This window comes from Lepidochelys kempii, chromosome 2 (assembly GCF_965140265.1).
Source record: "Lepidochelys kempii isolate rLepKem1 chromosome 2, rLepKem1.hap2, whole genome shotgun sequence".
In the NCBI taxonomy this organism is placed as follows: domain Eukaryota; kingdom Metazoa; phylum Chordata; order Testudines; family Cheloniidae; genus Lepidochelys; species Lepidochelys kempii.
Genome location: NC_133257.1, coordinates 21,807,137 through 21,834,024, shown reverse-complemented (window position 1 = coordinate 21,834,024; position 26,888 = coordinate 21,807,137). Strand labels below are relative to the sequence as shown.

Here is a 26,888-nt window from a genome sequence, read left to right as displayed (position 1 = left end):
CAAACAATCAGTTACATGCTCATGTGTTTGTCCAAGAGATTATTATTTCCCATGGAAAAGGGCTGGAAAGTTCAATCTATAATTCTTAAGAACGAGAACCACACTGCAGCAAATCTGTGCCTCAAAGCTCATGCTCAATAAGCCACCTGTCTCACCCAGGAGATGCAGAAATCTAAGCAAACTTTTAGAAAGACTTGTGCAAACAGAAGTGCAGTCCCTCTCTGCATTTGGAATGGCAATCAGAACTCCTAAGTGTATTCAGTGTTTGGCCTAAGGGATCTTATCCTTGAAACTAAGACACAGTGGTTGAACTTATAGTTTTTGCTGGTTTTGTGTGCACTTCATTTAGATAAAGTCATTACATAAATCTGAGATTCAGACTGGCACATAATTATGCCAAGGGCTGGTTTTGACCTTACAGTTTCAGGAACATGGCAAATTACCACAGCAGTTGCTTCAGCTACCATGGCAATTTTATCCAGAACTCCAGCGTCTGCTATTCACTTCTTATTGCTTAGGCACCCTCCTACCTAACATTTAACTGTGGTTCTACTTAGGGACTGATGCCTTTCATAAGCAAGCATCAAGAACATATTGCATATGCAACTATCCACAAATACACAAGTCTTATATAATGAGACAACATTCCATCCCTGGGCTTCAGGCAAACTGAGCTTAAGGAAATATACTTAAACCTCTCAAATGAACTGAAAAGGGCCCTGTGTAGGTGGCCGATGCCATCGGAAAACTGTGTCGGAGCAAACTGGAATCTGTCAGATAATCGTTTCTGTATATGGGGGGTTGGCTCATGGAATGTACACAAGTCCTAGCGGAGTGAAGAGTGAGGGAGGAAGGATACTTTTTAATATCCCATTTTAAAGAGAGGGAGGCAGAATATGAATTAGTAACATCTAAAAGTTCATTCAAAACTTTTATTACTAATTACTCTACCTCAAAATTACGTTCACCTGTCAGGGTTGTTAATTTTAAGAACCTGAAACAAAAGACTTACTATCACAGGCCGTAGCATCGAGATGAAAGTACAGAAGCGACTGCGTTCTTCAATGAGGGCCTTTCTAACAGCCTGCTTCTCAGTTTCTTCAAGCAGCAGGTACTTATCATTGACATCTTGTAATGCACTGTCCAGCTGGGGCTGGATGTCTCCTCTCCCTGTACATGGGAAAGAATCATAAGTAGGTTTTGTTTGAACTACTTGCTTACACAGAAGGAATTCCCTATTTTCAGTCAATATCACTGCCTCATTGCCTGACAAGGCTATTCATAATGTGAGACTAATCAGCATTTTCTATAATTAAAATATATTTTCTTAATCAAGTAGTTTACCATAATTTCTTTTTCACCTGGAAGAAGAAATACAACCCCCTCAATTCCAATTGAAGGAGGTTCCTTCAAGTTAGAAAGAGCAGATTCTGGTTTGTATTTCACATGGAGAGTGTAAGATGGCTGTATAAAGCCAATCTTATTAAAAAAACCCTCAGCCATTCTTGTTAATGACTGTTGCATGCAGGAGTTGTGAAGGTGCCAATCACTGACAGCTTTCTCTCTCTCCCCTACCCTCTCTTTGAGCCTAGTTCCTAGTTATTTTTGGTTTTGGTAGGACCACGAAAGATTCATGCACTAGTGATGTTCCTTAGGATCAAATGACAATAGGTGCTAATTACTGATGGTTAGAACACTGAATTCTCTTGTATCTCTAGAAGTAACTGGTAATAGCAAAACACAGTATTCACCATTCTACTAAGGTCAAAACCCTTTCATAAGTTATGCATAAGTCCAGTAGCTTTTACATTTTTTTTTTTTTTACCTAAAACCAATCTACTAAAAGTAATAGGAACAGACTTTTGTCAGAGATCCATCTATATAGTTGCAACAAACTCATTATGCTGAAGCTTGCTGCCACAGTAAGTATACATCAAGTCTCATTCTAAAACAAGTTACACCCATGCGTACTGTCCACCACTCCAAAAAAATGGGTTTGTAATGAAAAGCAGCCTTAGCTAAAGCATTATTGATTCACTGTTATAGCTACAAGACTTTTTAGTACAACTTATTAGGTTCTGTAATATTTTAGACTCAGACACGTACATTTACCCTAAGCGTTAAATAATGTGATGTCTTTTCTGAAAATTTTCAGAGTAACAGCCATGTTAGTCTGTATTCACAAAAAGAAAAGGAGTACTTGTGGCACCTTAGAGACTAACCAATTTCTGTAGCTCACGAAAGCTTATGCTCAAATAAATTGGTTAATCTCTAGGTGCCACAAGTACTCCTTTTCTTTTTTCTGAAAATTTTATGTACTTTGTATATTTCCATTTCCATCAGTGTGGAATACCAAGGACTACTTGTATATTATATTTATGTTTGTTCATATTAGTGAAGCTCCTCCTCCCAGATTCATTGCAGTGATACTGCCCATCACTAATTTTTGCATCCATCTGAAATGTCGGGGGAAGACCATTTCCAGGCAAGATAACAGTTGGTTAGTATGTTTGGGTACATAGTTGCTATGTAGGGGCTTCCCCCCAAGCTGAGTTACTGAACTCCAAGAGAGGGGCAGGGCTTAGGACATACCCTTCTTCTCAGCATCTCCCATTAGCTGCTTAGGCGTTTCCCTGCCTAGTATGCTGGCTTTTGTTAAGCACTTCTCTCCCCCCGTTCACCATATACGGAGTGTAGGCACTTAATTCAGGTTTTCTGGATTCCCAGTGTTTTTCCAGTAGTTTCTAAGCACCTGTTAGGCATTGCAACTCCTACACCCTTTGTGAAGCTGGCCCAACATTTACATTTCACCCTCTGTAGAAACCTTTTTTGTCTCCATCTACACCAAAGACAGCTATATAACATTTTGTAATGTTTGGCTCAAGGATGGGGTTTATGAAATGGTGGCAGATGAAGAAACTAACTTGCCTTTTCTGGTGCACCAAAACTTCAGTGGTATGAAAGTTGGCAGAGTTGCAATTCCTGGAAGCTGAAATCCTATTAGGGAGCAGACCTGACAGAACATAGGATTTTTCCTTACTGTTTTGCAAGCCAACTTCAGAAGCTATACCTACATGGTCCTCTATAAAACAAAAAGACTACTCGATGTACCAGGTGCAAATGTATAACGCGGCCTATACAGACCAGAGACCACATGCTCATTTCACCTTGGACTCTCATACATTGGATGAGAATAGTTACTGCCAACCTTAATTAGAACAGAATTTGATATCTTGGTACAACATTGTTTTAGAGAGAAAGCAAAAGGCAAGGTAAGATTGGGTTAGCCTGATGGTAACACATTACCATGCACATGATGGAAGTACACCATCTAAGATGTACTGTCTCCTTTAGAGGCAGCATATTCCTTTCTTAGGAGGGAAGTTTATACAAAGGAGCATTTTGCATCACCTTGTAGTGATGTCTGGGGCCATTTTGGGAGCATGACTAACTGGACCGTACAGGCACCACGACCAGCTTCACCCCTCAACAAGGTCATTCACTGAGACCTGAGGGCTTTTATGGTGAAGGTCAGCAAAGAGAATTCATGTGAATGTCTTTTCACTAGTTGGTGCTGAGCAGGGCTTAAATTCAGCCAGAGCTGTCCAGAGCCACGTTCCGGTAAATGTTTTCAACCCACCTACAGATTTTATAGCATGTTAGGGGGAATGAGGCCCCTCTGGAAAATACTCTAAGAATTTAACCCATGGTGCTGAGACTTGGGATTTATTAAAGCAATGTGTGTGCTGAGCTCAGGGCTCCTGTTGCCTAGGGGTTGAAATCTAGAGTTTAAAATGGGTTGAAAAAAATATGTATAATTCAGTTTCACTTGTTTTAGACTCAAGTCAGGTAGAGAAAACATTTAATAGATCTCTAGCTAACTACACCTTCTATGTATCAAACAACTAGCACTAAAGTGGTTGACCTAAAAGCACAGCCAGTATAAACTGGTGCAGAGATCTCTTAAGATGCATGTTTGTCAGTAAAGATTTATATAGAGATAAGTACAATAGGAGTTAGTTATTTCTGTGGGCTAGCCGAAGCTGGCACTGAATTACATGCCAGGCTCTAAGTTCTGTGGCTTTAATGATGTAGGACAGCAGAGAAGCTAGGACACCAGCACATTTAGGGACAGCAGAGTACATATGACATCTTGAATGATCAAGTATTTTGAGGAGCGTGTAAAATTAAACTGAGAGTTCGTGAGTGCCTTAATATACAATATATATGCTCTGTCAAAGTGGTTTGTAACAATGATAAGCTACCAAAAATATAATTATCTGATGCAAATCCAATCGAAGCTATAGGCGCAGAGCTGGATTAATATTTATTGGGGCCCTGGGCACAAAGAATATTTGAGTCTCTTCTCCCCCCCGCCCGGGCCCTGCCTCCTGTTCTTCTCCTTCCCACCAAGACCCAGCTCAGGCCAGAAGCAGAGCTGGGCTGTGGTACGAGCTTCCCAGGGAGCCTGGGCTGTTGTGGTGAGCCCTGGCACCTGCCCTAGACAGTGTGCTCCAAGGGGCAAAGACAAAGCTTTTCTCGGGCCCCCCACCCAAGGCAGGTGGAGGGGCCGAGGTTCCCCACAGTGGCTTGGGCTCTCTGGGAGGCTCTTACCAAAGCCTAGGATGACCATCCGTCCTGTTTTGGCCAGGATAGTCTCCTTTTTAAGCCTTACCCTGGACGTCCCAACTTTTTAGGCAAAACTGTGCCCTTGTTCTGTTGCACTTGCCAGCTGATCATCAAGTTCAAGCCAGCTCCATGAAATCATGACGATGTATGTTAAGGCTTAAACTTATTATACGCTATTAAAATAAATTAAATTAAAAAAAAATTATCAGTACATGTCTGCTGCTAAATTTTTAAAGAAAGTCAAGCCACTGAAAACTGAACTGGTAGAAGTCAGTGGATAAACAGCTGGAACTAGAATTTTCTGAAGTGCTAAACCAGGTTTGACAGCAGTGGCTGCTGCTTCAGGAACAGAGAGAATATTTTCTTCATTTCAGTTTATTCAGCTAGTTCAGTTCAGTGACTAGTTGGCATCAAAGTTAAGACACCAATGGGAGTTGAAAAAGCAGAGATGTTTGTTTTTCTCTTCCAATCTCTGAATAAAAACTAGATATTAGAGTAGCGGTTCTCAACCAGGGGTACAAGTACTCCTGGCGGTATGCAGAGGTCTTCCAGTGGGTACTTCAATTAATCTAGATCAGTGTTTCCTCAACCTGGGGATTGCAGCCCCCAGGGGAGCCACAGGGATGGGTTTGGGGAATCACAAATGCAGGGCCAGCATTAGGGGGTGGCAAGCAGGGCAACTGCCCCAGCCCCCATGAAGCTCAGTTACATACTTCAGCCCCGTCACCTGAGGCTTGGGTTTTAGACAAGTGAAAAACAGGCTCAAGTACAACACTGAAACACAAGTTCAATATTTATACTCCAAACAATTTATTTTATAATTATATGGCAAAAACAAGAAAGTAAGCTTGTGTGCTGTGACACTTGTATTTTTGTGTCTGATTTTGTAAGCAAGCACTTTTTAAGTGAGGTGAAACTTGGGGTACACAAGACAAATCAGACTCCTGAAAGGGGTACAATTGTCTGGAAAGGTTGAGAACAACTGTTTTAGAGAATGAGATCTATTAGTTCTAAAGTCCTGAAGGACATGGTGACAAGAAACAATCAGTTCAATTCACTAACTACAGATAGTGTTTCCTCTGTTTAATAAATTAAGTTTATATGCAAAACCTGTTTTTGATAAACTGACTTTTTTCTTTATGTATCCACAACATTTAAGGTAATTTTATTTAACTCATAAAAACAATTTTAAAATGCTGTTCTTGTGCATGAAATGAGCACAGTTGTTCTGCGGCACTCAGTTTCCCTTCGCCCAGGAGCTCCACAGTAAGTCCACTGAGGCCTGTGTCACATGCCAACACCCTTCTTGGGGAGTAGTTTATGAACATACAATATGCTCAAACAGTCCCTTTTGTCCCAGTATCCTACTGGGTACAGCCCCTCCTTTCTGAAGGTCTTTCTATTTCGCAGCTTCAAATAAAGTCTCTTTCTGAGGTCCTCCACTGGGTACAGTCCTCCTGTCTAAGGCCTGTCTATTTCCCTTTCACAGTCATCCTTCTCTGAGGTCTGGCTTCAATTTCCCTGGATAATACAGTGCTCTCTAGCTCCAACTTCCTCTCATTCCCTTTGGAGTCCTCTGAGTTATCCAGGTCCCTTTCTTGACACCTCTGCTCTCTGGATTCTCAGGCTGTACCTCCAGAAAACTTTCCCAATTGCTTCCCAAAGGAATCCTATCAGGAGCTCAGCCCCAGCTGCTCCTCTCTACCTCCAGCTGCACTCCCCTGCTGCTCCTGACTCTCTCCCAGGAAACTCTCCACATCCCTCTTTTCATATCCACTCCTCCCTGCCTTATGAAACCCAGATACTTTCCTTTTTGATCAGCAGCAGCCAGTTGGTCACATGTGCTTATCTGCTGCCCAATTAACTGAAAGGAAAAATCAGTCAAAGGTGCCATCCCTTTCACCCCATGACATGCATTTTTAATTGAGTCTGAATCTCCATCCAAATACAGGTTGGCACAAATCACAAGTAAAACATTAATCATCATGTAGAAAATACAATGTGTTATTCATAATTTTCTAACATAACAAAAACATAAAAATTGAGACCGATCCACGCACATGCAGAGAGTGTAATCTAGAGAGAAAACTGTGCTTTATTGTACAGTGTGAAGAACTCTCTGATGTTTTCCTAGTGGGCAATGCATCTGCCTCGACTAAAGCAGCACAGTGCTAGCATGGACCCAGGACAAGACTGCACACTGACTTACATTGGTGCAGCATTACCAGTGAGGACACACTCAATTGGTGTTTGACCAGCTGTGTCAGATCAACTGACTGACATTACCATCCGTGGATTTTTCTCAGACCAGGCCTAACACTTTCACAACTGTTTTACAGTAGGGTCTATAACTTTTAAAAAATAGTTAATTTAATAGTGGCCTGTGAAATTATAGAATTACTAAGTTCCCCTCCCCGAAAAAATGAAACATTAAAAATTGTGGGTTTTTTTGGCAAACTCTGATTTGAAACAGGGTGGACTGATTTAAATCAAGGCAATTTAAAGCACCAAGTGGAAAGCCTCAATTTAAATAATCAATTGTTCTTCAGTTATTTTCTAAAGAAAGGTGCATTCTCATTGGTTGATATAACCATTAAACCATGTTGATTTACAACTAATGCTGCCTTTACATCAGGCTTGGTACATTTTTTGCTACTTAGGAGGGTACACAAATACATTTATCTAAGCAACTACAGAGCTTAGTATTTTCAGATTCCTATTATCTGTACATTTTTAGTATGTTAGAAAATGGTGAAGGATATATTGCTTATTTACTATTATTGTGCCATATTTATAAAGCTTGACCTCAAAAGTTAGATGTTTTTCCCGATTCTCTCTTTATATAGAAAATCAGTTTTAACTCCAAGTTTCTGAAAGAGACTCATGGATTCAGCATATTTTTTTCTATTTAAATGTTTTAAGAGATTATAAGCCGTTTACTGTTAAATTCAGAGTTCATTTTAAATAGATTTTTAAAAAGAAAAAGTATAATTTAAACGAATAAAATCAAAGAAATCCAATTTAAATAAAAATATCTGATTTTTAAAAAAAACCCTGATTTTTATCCACCCCAATTTCAAATCGTTCCTGAATGGACTCACATTTTCAGAGTCCTCATCTGCCTCTTGAAACAGGCAAGGTGGTAACTTTGTGTCATTTTTTAATAACTTTCAAATCCTTTTTATTTCAAGTGATTCGCTCCTCTTTGTAATTAGATGCAGTGATTAGAATACCATTTACATTACACTGGAGTTTTTCTTTTCTATCAGACCGAGGATTATATTATTGACACCACACAAGAAAATACGAAAGTGACTATATTTTGAGAAGGATTTTGAAAATGATTGTAAGTGACTTAAATCTAGACAGTAGCTCACAAATGTAAGTCTACCAAATGCGAAATATTAGTCATTAGCTGAACTGCTGAAACTAATGAATGACTCTGTTTCAGAGAGCTGCTAGAAATGTTCAGCTGCTCCTCAAATATAATTGTGCATGGTGAAAGCCCTGGATGAACACAGAGATTCTAGGTTAAATTCATAGGTCTATTGGTATAAATGATAAAAGATGCACTATCTATTTCACTAGGAATCTACTGATGAAGTAAAGTCAACTGATGGTGAAATTCAAATCATCATTGTTTAAAAGTTATATAGAAAAAAACCCTGCACTAATTACTTGGTGTATAAGTGACTTAGCTTATACTAATGTAACTCCACTGACTTCAATGGACTACCACTCGTGTAAGTAAGGAGTAACCAAAATCAGGCCCAGTGTATTTTAGCCCAATTCCCTTCAACACAAAGTTTCTTTAACCTCACACAGCTCTGGCATCACCTGTGCCTTTATAAAGCTCTAGTATTACTCCTTTATGTAACCTGCCAAACCTATGTGGACAGGATGCATCCTAACGACTGTTCCTTGGACAGGAAAACTGTACTGAATACCCACAACGCAGAGCCTAGCCAGCCAGCAGATAGGGCTTGTGATCTATGTGTGGCCTACCCTCCCTGCTCCCTGAAGAAAAGGTTACTCCCTTTGTGCAGTAACTGTGGTTCTTCGAGATGTATGTCCCTATGGTGCACATGTGCCTTTTGAGCCCTTAATCAGAGATTTTTCCATTAGCAGTTTCTGTTTGGCTCATGCATGCACTCCTTACTTCATGCTGTGCTCCGAAAATACAGAGGGCGACGCGGGCGAACCACCTTCACTCGGTTCCTTCCCCACCCGAACGTCCAAAACGAACAGTTCGAGGCAGAGGGGGGAGTAGGGCAGGTAGCGGAGCATCCATGGGGACACACATCTTGAAGACCCACAGGCATTGCACAAGATGAGTAACTTTTCTTTTTCTTGAAGCAGCCTTCCTATGGGTGCTCCACTTCAGGTGACTACCGAGCAGTATCCTCACAGGGAGGAGGGAGCCTAATCATCAAGTCCAAGACTAAAGACAGTACAGCAGAACCACATGCTGCACCAGATCTGATGGTGCGGACCAAGGCCTAGTGCTTAGAAAATGTACGTACTGAAGCCCATGTAACAGCTCTGCATCTCAGACACTGGTATGTTTTTGAGCAATGCTGTGGAAGTTGCTTGTGACCAGGTAGAGTGTGCTATGATCCTTTGCAGAAGCAAAGCACCAGCTGCATCATAGCAAACAGTAATACACACAGGGATCCCTCCCAACAATCTCTGTGATGAGATCATGGACCCCTTTAATCTTTCTGCAATGGAAACACAGAGTGTAGGTTATTTCTGAAATGGATTGGTTCTATCCAGATTAAAGGCCAATGCTCTTCATATATATAATGTGTGAAGGGAAGTCTCCTGCTCAGATTTATGTGGTTTAGGAAAAAATACTGGTAGAAGAATAGACAGCACCTCAGGTAAGAACTTTGGTGCAGTCATGGGGAGACCTCGTCCTTGAAAAATATTGTAAATGGGGGGTGGGAGGCTGTCTGCCATCAAGGCTCCAATTTCCCAACTCTGTGGGCTGACATGATAGCTACTACACAGGCCATCTTCATAGGTAAGTGAAACAAGGAGCAGGTCGTCACAGGTTCAAATGGAGGGTCCAAAAGGTATTTAAGTACTTGGCTGAGATCCCAAGTCAGAGTGGGATCCTTAACCTGGGGATAAAAATAAGATTCCCCATACCCTTAATAAATTTTGATGACAGAGTGTGCAAAAACAGAAAGTCCTTCTAGTGGGGAATGAAAAGCTGATATTGTTGCAAGATAAACCTTAACAGAGCTCCCCCTGCTCTCCCCAAGTCCAGCAGATAATCCAAGATGTCTGGGGCGAAAAAGATTCAGACACAAGACAGCAATGGTGACCCCTTCAGAAATGGAAGAGGTTCAGTCATTGGCAAGTAATTTCAGTTGACTCAATTTTCTAGCGTTTAGTAATACCCGTTTGTACTCCTGTCAAGCAGGTGGATTCTAATCCCATGAACCATGCAGAAGTCATGCTTGGAGACAGAGAACCCCTAGATTGGGGTGAAGCACAACTCACGCTGGGAGAGATGAGGGACGGTCAGAAGCTTGAGTGCCAGTTGGACACACAGGTGAAGCAGGTCAGGATATAAAGCTTGCCTTGGCCAGATCAGTACTACGAGGATAACCCTGGCCTTGTCCTGCCCGATTTTGTTAATCACTCTTACAATTAGTGGTGTTGGAGGGAATGCATAAAACAGACCTATTGTCCAAGGAAGGAGAAAGGTGTCTCCAAAAGAGAGGCACCTAGGGCTTCCTCTTGAGCAGAATAAGGAGCACTTCCTGTTCCTGGGTGTGGTGAATAGGTCCACTTGTGGAAGTCACTAACTCTGCAATATCTCATGAAGAATTTGAAAGTCCAGCTCCCATTTATAATCCTGGGAGAAGCACCTGCTGAGCATATTGGCTGTGACATTCTGGACTCCAGGAGGATAAAGAGCTGAAATCTGAATCTGATGGGCTATACATCAGTTTCATAACTTTATAGCTTTGGCACACAGGGAGAGGGATGATATAGAACATACAAGATACACTATCAGGATTGTGGTTGATTTGCCCCTGAAGAGGGGTAGGAACTGAAGACAGGCATTCCTGACTGCCCTGAGTTCCAACAAATTGATATGGAGACTGGTTTCCTGAGGTGACCATCTGCCCTGAGTTGGGAGCATCTTCAGGGTTTGGTGGAGGAGACTGCGTGACTCTAGTTTCCTGGTGCAGTGAAGCTGGAGGTCTGGCAAATCGCTGCCGATACGTTGCTCAAGGATCCCCATATAGGAGATGGGGTGGTACCTAGGATTGATCCCACACTGACATGGGCGTGACTCTGTCAAAGTATGGGTTCCTATAATGATGAGGAAGGAACCCTGCTCTGATAAGGGGGAGATTGATTAAATGTCTCCCTAATCCTCCTCAATGTCCTCTAATGGTGGAGGGGTAGTAGAAAAGGGTAAAGAATCCTATGGCATGGAGAAGCACTGGTAATCCAGAGACGAGGGTCTTGGTACCAAGTCATTCAGTACCCACGAGCAGTGGGGATTCTGGCTCATCTAACACTGACAAGTTCCTGGAGTAATGGAATTTCTGTCGTAACAAGTGGGTTGTACTTACAGAGCAGTTGACTTTGGTGGTACCATTGGTTTGGAGCATCTAGGTGCCAGCACCGAAGCTGTGCGCTTTGATTTTGTTGGTACCAAGACCGCGGAGTGGGAAGGCCCCATTAATAAGTGAAATAGATAGTGCTGATTTGGAGGGGCATAGTACTGGGGCCCTGCCAGTGTCATGTTTCTCCAAAGTGCTCTAGGATCTCCCTGCTCTGCTGGTACTGGAGGTACCATGGAGACGAAAGACTCTTCTGAGTCAAAAGGTCGAGGCTCACAACATCACAGACCTACCAGGAGAATTGCACTTGTTGGGAGCTGGCTCCTTGTGGTAGGAGGCTGAGCTCCTCTTCTTCAAGGCCTACCCTGAGTCCTCCAAAATCTTCCTCTTCTTAGGCGAAACCTTAGCTAAAGTTGAAGGGGCACTGGATCTGTCTGGAGACGGATGTATTTGGGGAGGTGGTGGTGGGGGGTCTCCTGATCTGATTCGGAAGTGAGTCAAAGAGAGCGCTTCCATCAGCAGTTTCAGTTTCATCTCCCGATTCTTCCGAGCTCTAGATTTTAGAGTCAGGTAGAGTTACTCTTCTGGGAGCTATGGAACTCTCCCATGCAACAGATACACATAGAGTGGCTGTCACTGACCAGGATAGCCTCCCCACAAGAGAGGCAGTGTTTGAAACCTGGTGAGTGAGGCATACCCAGGCAGGACAAATAAGCCCCCCAGAAAAAATAGGGGAGGGGAGGAAAAACTGAACCCCCTCACAATAACCTAATTCATTCTATACCAACAATAGCCAACACTAACTAGAAACACTAAACTAACTAAACAACAACTACAGAAAACAGTGAGGCATACCTGAGGCAGACATGCTAGAACCCCGTCTCAGGCCAAGGCGGTAGAAAAGGAACTGAGGTCAGTTCACCAGCGTAGCCCTACGTATGCTCAGAGAGTGGAACCAAGTTGTTTCAAGCACACGAGGGGCAAATGGACACTGCTAACAGAAAAATCTCTGCTCAAGGGCTCGAGAGCACATGCGCACCTGAAGTGGAGCACCCATAAGTCCACTACTAGAAAAAGCAGTGGCAGTTGCCAACTGCAGCACGCCCAGGCTTTACCAGTGCAGGAATTGTGTCTGAGCCCTACAGAGGTCTCCATGCCCCAGGCGAAATGGCACACAGGGCTACCTCTAGGCTGCACTCCTGATACACTGCGATACACATTTTGAAAAACTCTGAGGTTGTAATATTAGACTGCAGATCACCAGGCACTTCCCAGCTATTGCCTTCATCAACCTGACTCCACTGCGTTACTCATGCGAAGGAGCTGTCAGCTCCAGCTGCTGCCAGAGAGGAGAGGTGGCCAACTGTGCACATGCATCTACACTGGCACTGAATGAACAACTTCAATCAACTGAGGCTTTTCCCCCTAAGTTACCAGGGAAACCTCAATGGATTATTGCCTCCATTACCACTGAAAGTATTTTTCCTCATGGACACATGGTACACCGCAATCAACAGGGAACATTAACAACCGATTAATCTCTTTATCATAGACAAGGCCTTAGGCTAGCTACCTAGGAATGTTTTCATAGAATAAAATTCTTAAATTATAAAAAAAAATTTCCAGAGACGCTTCGTCATTTAATACTGGATTATACACGGCAGTGAAAAATATACGCTGGGGGACAGTCCTGCCCCAGCTAGGTATTGGATTGCATGACTTGACAGAATAGAAATTAGCGACAGACAGAAAGGTCTGATTTGGAGTTCCCCCAATCAACGAGAGCGAAGAACATCAGTGTGGTCGTTCTACAGAACACTAAGGTGCACGCTCAGAAAGGGACCAATCACTTGCTCAAATACCCTGAGGAGAGATTTCTGAAGGCAAAAGGCTTCTTATTGTCCATTCACTCTTCTCTCAATCTTGATTTTTGCTGACGGGGAGCAGAGCTACTGCGTGAGTGGTTGTGGCCCGACTCCACTCTGCGGGTCGAAAAAGCAGCAGCTTCAGGCAGTTGTGGGACTAAGAGGTCGACACAGGCAGATACACGTCTAATAAACTGTACAGAGAGCTCACCACAGCTGCTGGGTTGCTTCTCATTGATATTAACAAGAATCCATGGCTACCCACAGGACAGTCTTCATATGCTACCTTCATAGCAGCTGCTTCAGTCATGCATGATCAGTAGCATGGCATGCAAGAGTTTTCAAGGGCCAACATGCATTAAAACGTCTGTGAGAGATGCAGCTGAATGTGCTTGTGAGCCTGAATCCTAAATACTCATCTATTGAAACAAAAGTTTAATGAAAGGAGCATACTAAAAACTAATAATTCTAATTTCCAACTTGTTTTCATGACTGAGGTTTGTGCTACAACTTAAATAAAAGCTAGCTTCAACTGCAGAATTGATGGATTATTTTAAAAAAGTTACTCCTGAGGGAATTCTGCACCAAAAAATTAAAAATCCTGTGCACAATATTTTAAAATTTTGCAACATTCTGCAAATTTTATCCGTCAATAAATAAATGTGGAGGCTCCAGCATAGCAGGGGGGAACACAGGCCACTGGGTACATGGAGATGGGAGATCACTCTGCAGCGCCAAACCCCCTCGGGGCACAGACTCAGCAGTGAGGCTGCACCCAACCCTGACACAGTGCAAGGGTGGGGCCTTCCCCGGGAAAACCTAGGGCCCTGCCCCTTTATAACAGGTGAGGCAGGTATGGCAGGCTTGGCAGGCTCAGTCCAGCACAAGAACATAAGAATGGCCATACTGGGTCAGACCAAAGGTCCATCCAGCCCAGTATCCTGTCTGCCGACAGTGGCCAATGCCAGGTGCCCCAGAGGAAGTGAACCTAACAGGTAATGATCAAGTGACCTCTCTCCTGCCATCCATCTCCACCCTCTGACAAACAGAGGCTAGGGACACCATTCCTTACCCATCCTGGCTAACAGCCATTAATGGATTTAACCTCCATGAATAGATCCACTTCTCTTTTAAACCCTGTTATAGTCCTAGCCTTCACAACCTCCTCAGGCAATGAGTTCCACAGGTTGACTGTATGCTGAGTGAAGAAGAACTTCCTTTTATTTGTTTTAAGACTGCTTCCCATTAATTTCATTTGGTGGCCCCTAGTTGTTATATTCTGAGAATATTCCTTATTCACTTTCTCCACACCACTCATGATTTTATATACCTCTATCATATCCCGCCTTAGTCTCCTCTTTTCCAAGCTGAAAAGTCCTAGACTCTTTCATCTCTTCTCATATGGTACCCGTTCCAAACCCCTAATCAATTTAGTTGCCCTTTTCGGAACCTTTTCTAATGCCAGTATATCTTTTTTTTGAGATGAGGGGACCACATCTGTACGCAGTATTCAAGATGTGGGCGTACCATGGATTTATATAAGGACAATAAGATCTTCTCTGTCTTATTCTCTATCCTTTTTTTAAATGATTCCTAACATCCTGGTTTGCTTTTTTGACTCCCGCTGCACAGTGCATGGACGTCTTCAGAGAAATATCCACGATGACTCCAAGATCTTTCTCCTGATTAGTTGTAGCTAAATTAGCCCCCATCATATTGTATGTATAGTTGGGGTTATTTTTTCCAATGTGCATTACTTTTCATTTATCCACATTAAATTTCATTTGCCATTTTGTTGCCCAGTCAGTTAGTTTTGTGAGATCTTTTTGAAGTTCTTCAGTCTGCTTTGGTCTTAACTATCTTGAGCAGTTTACAGAGTAGCAGCCACGTTAGTCTGTATCCGCAAAAAGAAAAGGAGTACTGGTGGCACCTTAGAGACTAACAAATTTATCTGAGCATAAGCTTTTGTGAGCTACAGCATCTGATGCATCCGATGAAGTGAGCTGTAGCCCACGAAAGCTTATGCTCAAATAAATTTGTTAGTCTCTAAGGTGCCACAGATACTCCTTTTCTTTTTGAGCAGTTTAGTATCATCTGAAAACTTTGCCACCTCACTGTTTACCCCTTTCTCCAGAACATTTCTCTGGATCAGCAGGATCCAAGCATAGAGAGGCTAAGTGAGGGGGATCAGGTGTGGGGTTAGAGGGCTCTGTCTGGGGCAACCTGGGTGCGGGTGGCTCAGTGAGGGCATCTGGATGCACAGGGGCTTGTTGCGGGGTTCTGGGCATAGGGACAATGGGACTCTGCACTGGGGGCCAGGTGAAGGTGGTTGGGGCTCAGGAGGGATGGTCTGGTTGAGGGAGACTCGGTGAGGGGGTCTGGGTGCTGCAGGAGTGGGGTTTGATGGGGTGGCGGCCTGGGTGCAGCTGGTTGGGACTCAGTGGGATGGGGGTCTGGGTGCAGGGGGCTTGTTGGGGTGTCCAGGTGCAAGGGGGTGGGGCTCTTCGGGATGGGGGTTTGATGGGCCTGCTTAATAGAAGAGCCCCAGCTGCTACTGCTGAGGGGATGCTGCATACCAGGCACCTGCTTTCTCCCACCTGCCCCCAAATCCTCTATCCTCTTCTCTTCCCCATCCCATCCCTCTTCCTTTCCCTACTGTCCCCTGGCCCATCCCTCTCACCTAAACTCCCATAACCCCTTGCCCTATCCCACCCCTGTTCCTTCCCCACTGCCTCTTCCCACCACCCCATCCCCCTTTCCTCATTTCCCTCACCCACCTTACCCTGTCCCACCGTGGGAACTCACTGTTGTACACAAACCAGGCACTGGGACCCAGGAGGCAGTGTCCAGCTTCAGAGCCAGAGAGCGGAGCACCAGCCTCCTTCAGCCAGGCAGCTTTGTGCTCGCAGAAATGAGTGGAGCCGTGGCACATGACCCTGCATGCCCCCTCACCTCGCCTCAGCTTGGGGGTTGGCAATGCCCCCCCAAACCACACCTATGGGCATACCCAGTCCCTCCCCTCACGTGGCATCCCTTTGCTTCCCTGTCATTTTCTGTGAGGAGGCAAAGAAATCTACAAGGGGGTCAAGGGGGTATAAGTAGGGGCATAGTGAGCAGATCGAGGGACGTGATCGTTCCCCTCTATTTGACATTGGTGAGGCCTCATCTGGAGTACTGTGTCCAGTTTTGGGCCCCGCACTACAAGAAGGATGTGGATAAATTGGAGAGAGTCCAGCGAAGGGCAACAAAAATGATTAGGGGTCTAGAACACATGACTTATGAGGAGAGGCTGAGGGAGCTGGGATTGTTTAGCCTGCAGAAGAGAAGAATGAGGGGAGATTTGATAGCTGCTTTCAACTACCTGAAAGGGGGTTCCAAAGAGGATGGCTCTAGACTGTTCTCAATGGTAGCAGATGACAGAACGAGGAGTAATGGTCTCAAGTTGCAGTGGGGGAGGTTTAGGTTGGATATTAGGAAAAACTTTTTCACTAAGAGGGTGGTGAAACACTGGAATGCGTTACCTAGGGAGGTGGTGGAATCTCCTTCCTTAGAGGTTTTTAAGGTCAGGCTTGACAAAGCCCTGGCTGGGATGATTTAACTGGGAATTGGTCCTGCTTCGAGCAGGGGGTTGGACTAGATGACCTTCAGGGGTCCCTTCCAACCCCGATATTCTATGATTCTGTGATTCTGTGATTCTATGCCTTCTGAGCACAGGCAGTGGCGCAGAACTCCCCCAGGAGTATAAAACGCACCCACAATTTAGGTTTGGACACTAATGGTATTGCGAGCATAGACAAGACAGATAACACCATATACGTTGGTTCAATTAAGGCTACTTTTCATTGCACGCTTTTTGGCTCACAGATTGCTTCCCCACTCCTTCCAGGTGTCTACAAGGAATTTTTAATTTGGACTCTACGCAAAATGACAATTTACACTACACATTAACAAGCTGAGCACATAAACAACACCACCAAAAAACAGCTGCTGTAGTCATGCACCCCCTATTCTTCTCCTATGGCAACCGTGTGCACCTTGACCTTCCAGTATAATTCACTACTGTAAGTACTGCACAGTGAATAAACAAACAACTATGGTGTAGTCCAAGAACAAAAGAACCACGCAACTGTTTTCAGACCGGTGGGAAGAAACTATACAACAGTATCTGCAATTTGTCAGAATAGCCTGTTAAAAAATGGTTTCTGTTGAATTAATCCGACTATCTTCAAAAGTAAGAGGAAAAACTCAAATGTGTTATATTAACTTGCAAATAACCTTCTCCAAAATCTCTAAGGAATGCCTGAGGTACCTTATAGAACAGAATCCTTAGAAGCCCAGTAATTGATCCAGTCCCCAACTCCATTCCTGCAAACATCAAGAAAAAACGGTTACCTATCTATAACCGTTGTTTTTTGAGAGGTGATGCAGATGTGTTTTCTACTTGTGGGTGCGTGCCCAGGGTACTGGAGCTGGAGAACTTTGCCTAGCAGTATCCATAGGAGTGGTGCTCATGTCCTGCAGCCCTACCCCCTCCTCTGGCCATATAAGGGTGGCCAGAGGACTGCAGGATTGCCTTCTCAAAATTTACATCTGATTTGGATGCAGCAGTATGGCACAGTGGCGTATAAAACTATGCACAGAGGACCAAATGGCAGCCCTGCCAATGTCCAATAAAGTCACTTAGAAATGCATTCAGTGTTGCCTGGGTGCTTGTGAAATGAGCTCGCACCCTTTGAGGTGGCGTAATCGGGGCTACTTCATAGGCTGTCACGATACAGGAAGTTATCCACCTGGAGATCATCTGTGACGGGATCGCTTGACCCTTCATTCAGTCAGCATATGAAACTGACAAATGAGATGTGGAATGCAAAGGTTTGGTCCTATGTAGATAAAAAGCTAAAAATTTCTTGACATCCCATGTGTGAAGATATTATTCCTCTGGGGTTGAATGCGGCTTAGGAAAGAATACAGGTAAATATATCGCTTGATTCAAGTGAAACTAGGGAACCACTTCGGATAAAACCTTAGGGCGCGGCTGCAGGGTTATTTTGTCTTCAGAAACCTGGGCATACGGGGTTTCCGCCATCAAAGCCTACAACTCACCCAACCTCCTTGCAGAGGTTACTGCCATAAAGACGGCAGGTTTTGACACAAAAGGGAGAAAAGAAGGCGTGGCCAGAGGCTCGAATGGAGGCCTCACAAGAGCTGCTGAGATAGTATTAAGTCTCAAAAAGGAATCTGCTCTTTTAAGCGGCAGGTGGAGACGAGCGGCTCCTTTCAAGAACCCCGCCAACATGGCGTTTGAAAACCCCAATCTTCCATTGATGGGCAGATGACACGCCAAAATCACTGCCAGGTGCTTAGCTCATTGAGAGGGCACAAGACCAGAAGACTGAAGGTGTAACCGGTACCCCAAGATATCCTAGATACAAGCCAACTTCGGATGAACTCCCTGGGCTAGAGACCATATCGAGAACCACTTCCACTTGACCAAAGAGGTCTCTCAGTGGAGGGCTTCCTACTATTCAGCAAGACGTGCTGGACCTTGTTCCTTTTGTTTGTTCCTCATTGTTCCTCCTCCTCTTCATCTAACCATGCAACATCCATTCTGAGAGATGCAGAAAGCTGAGCGTGGGATGCAAAACTGATCATGGTGCTGAATAAGGAGGTCAGAATGAAGAAGAGATATGGAAGGCCGACCTGATAACGCAAGGAGGCTGGAGAAACAACACTGTCTTGGCTACACCGGAGCAATGAGAATGAGCTTAACACAGTCCAATTTCAGCTTGAGAATGATCGGATGACAGAATTGGAGGAAAGGCATACAGGAGTGCTGATTTGCAACTCAGGTGAAAAGCACTGGTCAAGGAGCCCAGACTGAGACCCCCTTAAGAGCAAAACAGCCAGTGAACAGGCAGATTGTTGGGATGCTCCGAACTGCAAAAATAGACTGCAGGGCACTGGGGTTCAGAGACTACTCATGATTAAAGGAGAAATTCCTGCTGGAGTGATTTTGGATCCCAGTAAGTGATCAGCCACGGGGATAATGTTTTTCCCAGGGCAAAACTGTCAGAGCCTGATCGTCTCCTGACACACCATGCTGGAGTTTGCTTCCTCCTGTCTGTTCATGTAATACACCGAGGTGGCATTGTTGGTAAGAATGTGCACTTCTGAGTCTCTCATGTGATCTCGAAGGCCCTGACAGTCATTGTAAATGGCATGAAGCTCCAGGACATAGATATGCAGAGAAGCTTCCTGTTCTGACTACAGACCTTGAACTTTCAGCAGGCCCCTGTGCTCCCCAACCTGTTAAGAAAGCATGCAGGCATATGGCCTAGCAACCTCAGAGGTACTCAGGCTGTGGTTGAGGGTTGAGACTGCAGCGTTAGACATAGGTGGTGAATCACCAATAATCGCTTGGCTGGCAGAAAAGCTCTCTAACTCAACATCTATTGGGGCCACAATGAGGTCAATTCTTTGAGTTGGAACCAATGTCGACTTCCACTGTTCAGGATGAGACCTAGGAGGCGTAGTATGATGTATGTGTGATGTGGACAGGACAGAGGATTTCCTCTCTGGACTTGACCCTCAGTAAACAATTGTCCAAATACAGGAAGACATGAATACCCCTCTTCCACTGTCTTCCACTTGCCTTCCCCTTGTTATACACAGCTAATTGCTGCTGCAAACTTCAGAAACTAATTCCAAATCCAACTCCCACTGAAATCCATGAGAGTCTTTTTAGTGACTAGAAGACGACGTTGGATCAGTCCCTAATGCTGCAAAAATTGTTAGTTGTCCTTATAAGGCCAGCTCTAAGTAATGCAAACTTATGGATTTAGATAAGCCCAGGAAAAATGCAAAGTACAATTCAAAAAGGAGAAAAAATACTAAAAGACTAAGCAAAACAACCGTTTTCAATTTCCAATAGCATGGTTGAAGATAACCCTCTGATTCAATAGATTTAAGACAGTTAAGCAGCAGAAAAGAAGAATCCAATTTCCATCCCTTTGAAAGATCAATATAATTTGTTACTAATCAATCAATGATAAAGGTGCATGCAATGTGTTTAAAAGGGATTCAGATAACAGGTTTACAAAAAAAACACCACGAAGGATTTTAAGCTCTAGACTTTAAAAATCACACTGGCAATAAGAAAAAAAGTTATTTGGGCATCACCCTGATGATAGATTGTGTGTTTAATGTAATGTAACTTGTCTCACAAGCATGGCATGATTTAACCAGTGCATATTAATCCCTTTCTAAAATAAACCTACAATTTAGCTACTACAAACAGATTTTTTTTCCTTTTACAGTGTTCCAACTAGATGCAAAGAAAAGGAAAATTAAAAGAATGATTGTTGAGTTTCAAGATCATTGAGAATAGGTGGTATTTTAATTTTATTATTTTAATTAGAAATTAAAGTCTAGGCAGCTAGTGGAGACTAGACAACCATGAAGAGGCCACAGAAAGGACTACAACCAACCAGCCACCAGGGATACAGCACAGCACAGACTTACCCAGAGCCTCAGCTGGCGGGAAGGTGCGCATGATGAGAAATTGCAGGATATAAAATTGATACAAAAAGGAAAATAAAAAAAGTCAAACTGGTATTCCAGCATTCCTAGTGTTTATACATCAATATCAGCTCCAGGACAAGAGAGAGGGAGTCACTTCAGATTATACTACTTTGACTTCTTCGTGTGCTGGTATCAAGGAAAAACTGCTAGCATTGATTTACAACAGTTCATTAATAAACAAACCTCCCATTACATGCCAAGCAGTTATATTTTAAAGGCAGTAACTTTAAACCCATTTAGTAATTTTTAAAATCAACATTGTTTAACTTACAGCAACACCACAGTAGCTGATCCTTAAAGAAAGCACACACTATATATAGTTAATACTCAGACTCATTAAGTTAATGAACAAGAATGAAGTAAATGTCCTTTTGTCTAACTTTCCCTGTACCTCTATTTAAAGCTGCAGAGATACATAGAACAGTAGTTCAAGTCCTTGCAATGCTGACATATTGCACCGATTGCTGCAGCATGCTCCAGCATACTTTCTGCTGCTGTTTTATAAGCTAAAGGTTGATGCAGTAAAAAACAATGCCAGAAGGCGGCTACTACGAAGGGGAAACAATCCCTCTGCAAGTTGTGATTTTAAATACGATAAGAGGAACGAGTATCAAAACAAGATTTCTGGTCAATGATTTCCCTAACACCTTTATTTTCATCTTGTCGCCAGCAGAGCTTACATGATAGAGGTGTGAGAAATAAGATGCTCCTAGGTGTCTTGTCTACATTATAATTTTCTCCGAAAGTTTCTAGAAGTTGTTACCTCCAGTTTAGCTCCAATCACTGTTCCAAGCCTGGTTGTACTGCAGTCAGCTCTGTCTACATTCCCACTGCTGGAGCTGCATGCACTGTGATAGCACATGTGCTTACTTTAAAAGGGAAAATCCTAGTGTAGACACATTCTAAAATTGGACCTGATCAGAGGTCCTTTACCTGCAATCCAACTCCAGTGAGAGTTCATGAGAGCTTTTCGTACTAAGGACTGCAAAATTGAGCTAAGAGATTTTAATCAAAATGCTAATCTAAGTATTTATATGGCTGCCATCACTATATTTATCTTGTCTAACAACAAAAAAAAGAATTTAAAGAGCTTCTAAAGCTACTTAATAAAAAACAAATCTCAAATATATACACTAAAATTCTGAAGAGCAAGTTCTCAAGAACTGCTGAGTAACTCAAAAGTACCGAGAATCAGTATCTAAAGTAAATACCCATTAGCCCTACATGTCATGAACTTAGGCACTGGCTACTGATGGGATGAGAGATGTCCCCATTCAGGTATATTAAGTGTAAGTAGAGCTCTAAAGGGACTTTATTGGGTAGTTCAGATCCAAAATGCAGGTTTTGTATATGTTTTATAAAATTTATGGGGGGGGGGGAGAGAAAGGGATTTTTGACTATTAATTGCTTCCCCTACCCCAAAAGATTTATCTATCTGAAAACTTTTCAGATTTAATCATTTTCCCTTGCAGTGTTTGCAGCCCTTGGACTAACACAATGCTCCACAAAGACCCTGAAAGCGAAACCTACCAAACACAAATTAAGCAATAGTGAAATCTGAGTAGTCTAGCTAGATGTAATTAGATTTTTTTTCAATTATGACCTATGAGGTTATTCATGATTTTAGTTAATATTTTTTTAAAAATATGATTTTTAGTTAAAATGTGCCTAACAATGTTAACTCACCCTTGCCCCCCCACGTTTACACCTACAAAAATAGCTACGACAATTTACACCAGCTGGGGACCTGGTCCCAATTCATCACAACACTTGAAGTACACACCTCATCTTAAGCACATGCTTATGTGCTTTACTGAATCAGTTCCTATGCACACGGAGTACACAAAAGTGGGAAGGGATTGATCTCTCAAAAAAATAATGTGAAAAAGGAGAGCAATTTAAAGATGGAACATGTAATTACATCCATTGGAAACAAACAAAAATAAATGAAAAATGTAGATCAATTAAAGCATATGCTTTTCCTATAGTCTTAATAAGCTTGTCATAAAGCAGCCACAAGAAACGACCTCAATGTACAAAATCAATAAGATTCCCCAAGAAAATTGTAAAATCTCCATTTCCCTTTCCATAAAAGTCTTACCATTTTGCCAAATACCTTTTTGCAAACTTGGAAAAAGCAATCCTAAAATCATTCATTTAGTTTAGCGTTCCAGTGCTTCCCATTCATCTTAAACGGAAACACATTTATCCCAATTAACACCACTGATTCCATAGGTATAATGTCTAACTACTGATCTCAAGAAAGTCTAAAGTTGAGTTTCCACATAGTCACACAGGACTATATATCATATGGGACTATATATAGTCTACACAAGACAAAAAAATATGGACCAAATACATTCAACCTTCTTTGAATTCTAAGGGATGGGGATGAAGGATGCATTGTGTTGAGGCAGATTATAATGCTCAAATCTCTGAATCCAATGCTACCCATATAGTTTGTATCCAAAGCCAAGAGGGGTCTACTTTCCAATTCAGTTGTGGCAGAAATTTTGCTATGGAAAGCTAGTAAGATTCTGGCACCAGATTTTACCTTAAATTTAATCTAGATCCAGATCTCAGCACTGCCCCATTGACCCATCTTGGATCATAAGGTTTGTTAAATATATTTGAGAAGTGGAAGGTGAAAGATTATCTTATTTGTTATTTTATAGTTCTCAAAAGCGTGCTAGGAACATTACAGAAAATAAAAGGGATAAGTTCCTGCTTGGAAATAGCTCAATTTTAATGAGGGATGTAACAGACAAATGAGTTTATGACTAGCAGGAAGTGGGAGGGGGGAAGAAACACAGGTGATAGACACACAGGTATGAGTACATGGATACTCATTTGAAACTTACATGTGTCATGATGTCAAGGTTTTGGGGTTTTAAAGTTAATACACTTACTGGTTAGTACACAGCCCTCTAGAGATTGTGGTTCAAATCCTGTTTCTATCTAGAATGGAATTCGCTTAGTGTTGTCAATGTAGTGCCTGGTAGAAGTTTGACACTTAATTACCAAGCCCACTTCAGTTTGGCAGTACTAGAAGTTTCTGCTTATGAGACACTGCAGATTGATAGCAAGAATAATGCAGTCAAGACTGAGGCATATTAAGCAGATATTTAGGAGGAAGCACAAAAACACTTTTGCCTTCATGATGCCTGCTTTTAGCTAGACACGGATTTTATTTTAAGGACAATGTCTTGATGCTTCAAGTCTGAGGAGCAGGGGATATGGAGAAGAGAAAGCACCTGACACTTATTTTCTTCTACACGTCATTGCTTTTTCAAATGTTAGAGGAAGTAGCTATGCTCTTATCCATTGTGTGTGTGATCCACTAGGATCACAGGTTTCAGAGTAACAGCCGTGTTAGTCTGTATTCGCAAAAAGAAAAGGAGGACTTGTGGCACCTTAGAGACTAACCAATTTATTAGAGCATAAGCTTTCGTGAGCTACAGCTCACTTGAGCTGTAGCTCACGAAAGCTTATGCTCTAATAAATTGGTTAGTCTCTAAGGTGCCACAAGTCCTCCTTTTCTTTTTACTAGGATCACAGGAATTCATTTTTTTTCCACTTCTATATAAGATTTAGTGTTTAGCTAGACAACTGTGTATCCATACTCCAGGTAGACAGAGAAAGGACGAAAGTTTCCTAAGAAACATGGTGAACCCTGATTTCACTATATATTGGGTTGGCTATCTGGCTGGCTTCGTTTGCTCTCCTCATTTCCAACCTCCCTTGCTGCTCACTTTACCATTAATTTTGTCCTCAATTTCTACCTTAAAGAAACTTTGGATCCAAGTGAATGTTCAAGACAGACAACTCTGGGATCTGAAGTGTTCCAAGAATGCATTGCACACCAGCATGGATGATTCAGTAAGGAGTCTGACAACATATCCCAAGGTGCCAACATTTAGAAAAGGTGACTGGATTTTTAAACCAGTACCTATTCACAGTATTACCACCATGGTATCTGTGTCACAATGGAGACACTAACGCAAATGGCCTTTTACTTCTCCCCTTTTAATCCTTTCAAAAAATAAAATAAAACACCACAGTAAGCTGATTTTCTCTTGGCCAGCTCTGGTTCCTTTAAAAAAAAAAATCAAGGCAATACCCTCCTCTGCACACACTCCTGTACATAGGGACAGGATAAGAGAACACACACATTAGTCACCTTGCTTAATGCATTTCTGGAAGATGCTCAGATACTACAGTGATGAGCCTGGTATAAGAAACTAGATAGGATAGCAATGAACATCTCCATGCTCCAGCAGAGGGGGCATTAAGTGTTCCTTCTCTCCAGGGAGTCTCTGCGGCACTGAGTATGCCGGCTGGCCTGGGAGAGAGCAAGGGATAACCCACTAGAGGATAACTTCTAAGACAAAACTCATGTAAAGATGGTTCCATAGTCCCACTCTGGACATGTTCTCTGTAACTCTCCATCTGAAGGATGCCATGCACTGCAGGGTTGCTCATGGTATCCAGTGAAGAAGCAAGGGGGACTGCAGGTGGTTGGGAGGGGAATAACATACACTGGTTTGATAAAATTAAGACTGAAATCAGCCAATTTCTCAAACAAGGAGTAAACAAAGCTAAGAACCTAAACCGAGGTTATGATTTGATATTGGATTCTTCCCCAGGACAACTACTGATACAGGCAAAGATTGCTGGCCCCACTGTGCTAATCCCCTATTTTGCAGTCTTTTGCCTTTTTTCCCCCTTCCCCTCCATTCTTCCTTTAAATAGCTAGAGAAGCTTCAAGAGCAATTTATTTACTATGAAATAATTTAGTCATATGATCAACCATTAGAATACTTGTTCACAAATTCTGCTAACTCAGTGGTCAGAAAGGGATGCCTTGGATAAAACATGAATTCATCTGAATCGCTGAGGTGTAGAAAGTTAAGGAAACACGACATCTCCACCATTCACTTGGCTTGGCTCTGCACATCCAGGTTTCAGCCAGGATGGGAAGCATAAGTTCCAACAGCAAATCTGTCCAAAGCGTATTTCCGACCAACCTGATATCAGAGAGCCCAAGAAGTGCAAGGTTTCCAGTCTAGTTTTGCAAGCGTACAGAGGCGATAGGAAGAATCTGAAACTTACAGGCTGGTGAAGTTTGTGCATCACTCAGCAGCGCTCGGGACCTCACTTATCAGTGTTACCACCACAGTTCTCTGACTTCAGGAAAGTGCAAATTTAAAATAAAGCACTGGCAAGTCACCAATGGGGAACAAACCACTGTGAAAAACCACAGATTCTGCTACTAAACATTGTATCAAGGGATTATGAGAGAAAGAGCTTGGGAATTTTGCTGGGGAAGAGGAAGAGGAAACTATTGTACTGCCCTTCTTTACCTCATCTTCTGGCTTTTCACTATTGCTAAGTGCACTCTCTGACAGCTTTCTACAGCTGTCATTTTATGAATCTTGTAACAAACAATGGGAAATTTAGGAGATTATAGGTTGTAAAAGAAGGGGGTGGAAAAGGGGGAACAGCATAATTTCCTGTTATAACCACTACAGAGCATTTGCATAATGGCTTTTCTGCACTATTCCAAAGCTTCCAGGAGATTTTGCATGTATAACACAGCACAAGTCATACAACACTACCAGTTTCTTAACATGAAAAAGCCCACAAAAATATTCCATTTTAAAAACTCTCTCTGCTGATCAATTTTGTACATAGAGATTTTTCACACACTTTTAAGGCATTTTAAGACAGACAGCCGCTTTTATGCTTTCTACAAGAACACCATTACAGGTACACATTAGATGTGACACTATATGGAATGATGGGGTTTCCACAGAACATCCTATACCTAGGCAATTTTTGCCAATGAATCCTTCACAAAAGTACCTCAATGATAAAAGTATGGAGGAAGTTACCTTTCTTTGCTTTCTTCTGCAGTTTCAGTGTGTCTGACGACTTCTTTTTTATCTCTTGGCGGGCTTTTTTGTACTCTAAAAAACACAGTCTGTATGTCAACACATTTGATACTTGGTTCAGTCTTTGTTTTACAAAAAAGACTATGTTTTAAGACACTATAAATGCTCCCTAGACTAGAAATTTTAGCACAGCACACAGGGATATTCACTTTTAATCAGAGCAGCTTAAAAATCAGATTGACATTTTGTAGTGTCTGTAGCTTTGGTTTTGGGTGAAATAGTGCTCACAGGGTACATCTACACGCAATAAAAAACCCGTAGCACTGAAT

The 26,888-nt window shown here is 42.5% G+C and overlaps 1 protein-coding gene across 16 annotated transcripts in view; it reads right to left on the bottom strand.

The window, feature by feature from the left end:
* MTSS1 (MTSS I-BAR domain containing 1) overlaps positions 1 to 26,888 on the bottom strand; it is a 175,476-nt gene that overhangs the window by 20,379 nt on the left and 128,209 nt on the right. For 8 of the 16 annotated variants that reach the window (XM_073330172.1, XM_073330171.1, XM_073330170.1 and 5 more), the window contains 3 exons: positions 26,560 to 26,634; positions 20,606 to 20,617; positions 1,013 to 1,170 (listed from right to left, as the gene is read on the bottom strand). In XM_073330172.1, coding sequence (XP_073186273.1) covers positions 1,013 to 1,170; positions 20,606 to 20,617; positions 26,560 to 26,634 — 245 coding nt within the window. The remainder of the gene's footprint in view (positions 1 to 1,012; positions 1,171 to 20,605; positions 20,618 to 26,559; positions 26,635 to 26,888) is intronic. The other 8 variants (XM_073330177.1, XM_073330176.1, XM_073330173.1 and 5 more) reach the window with 1 other exon arrangement.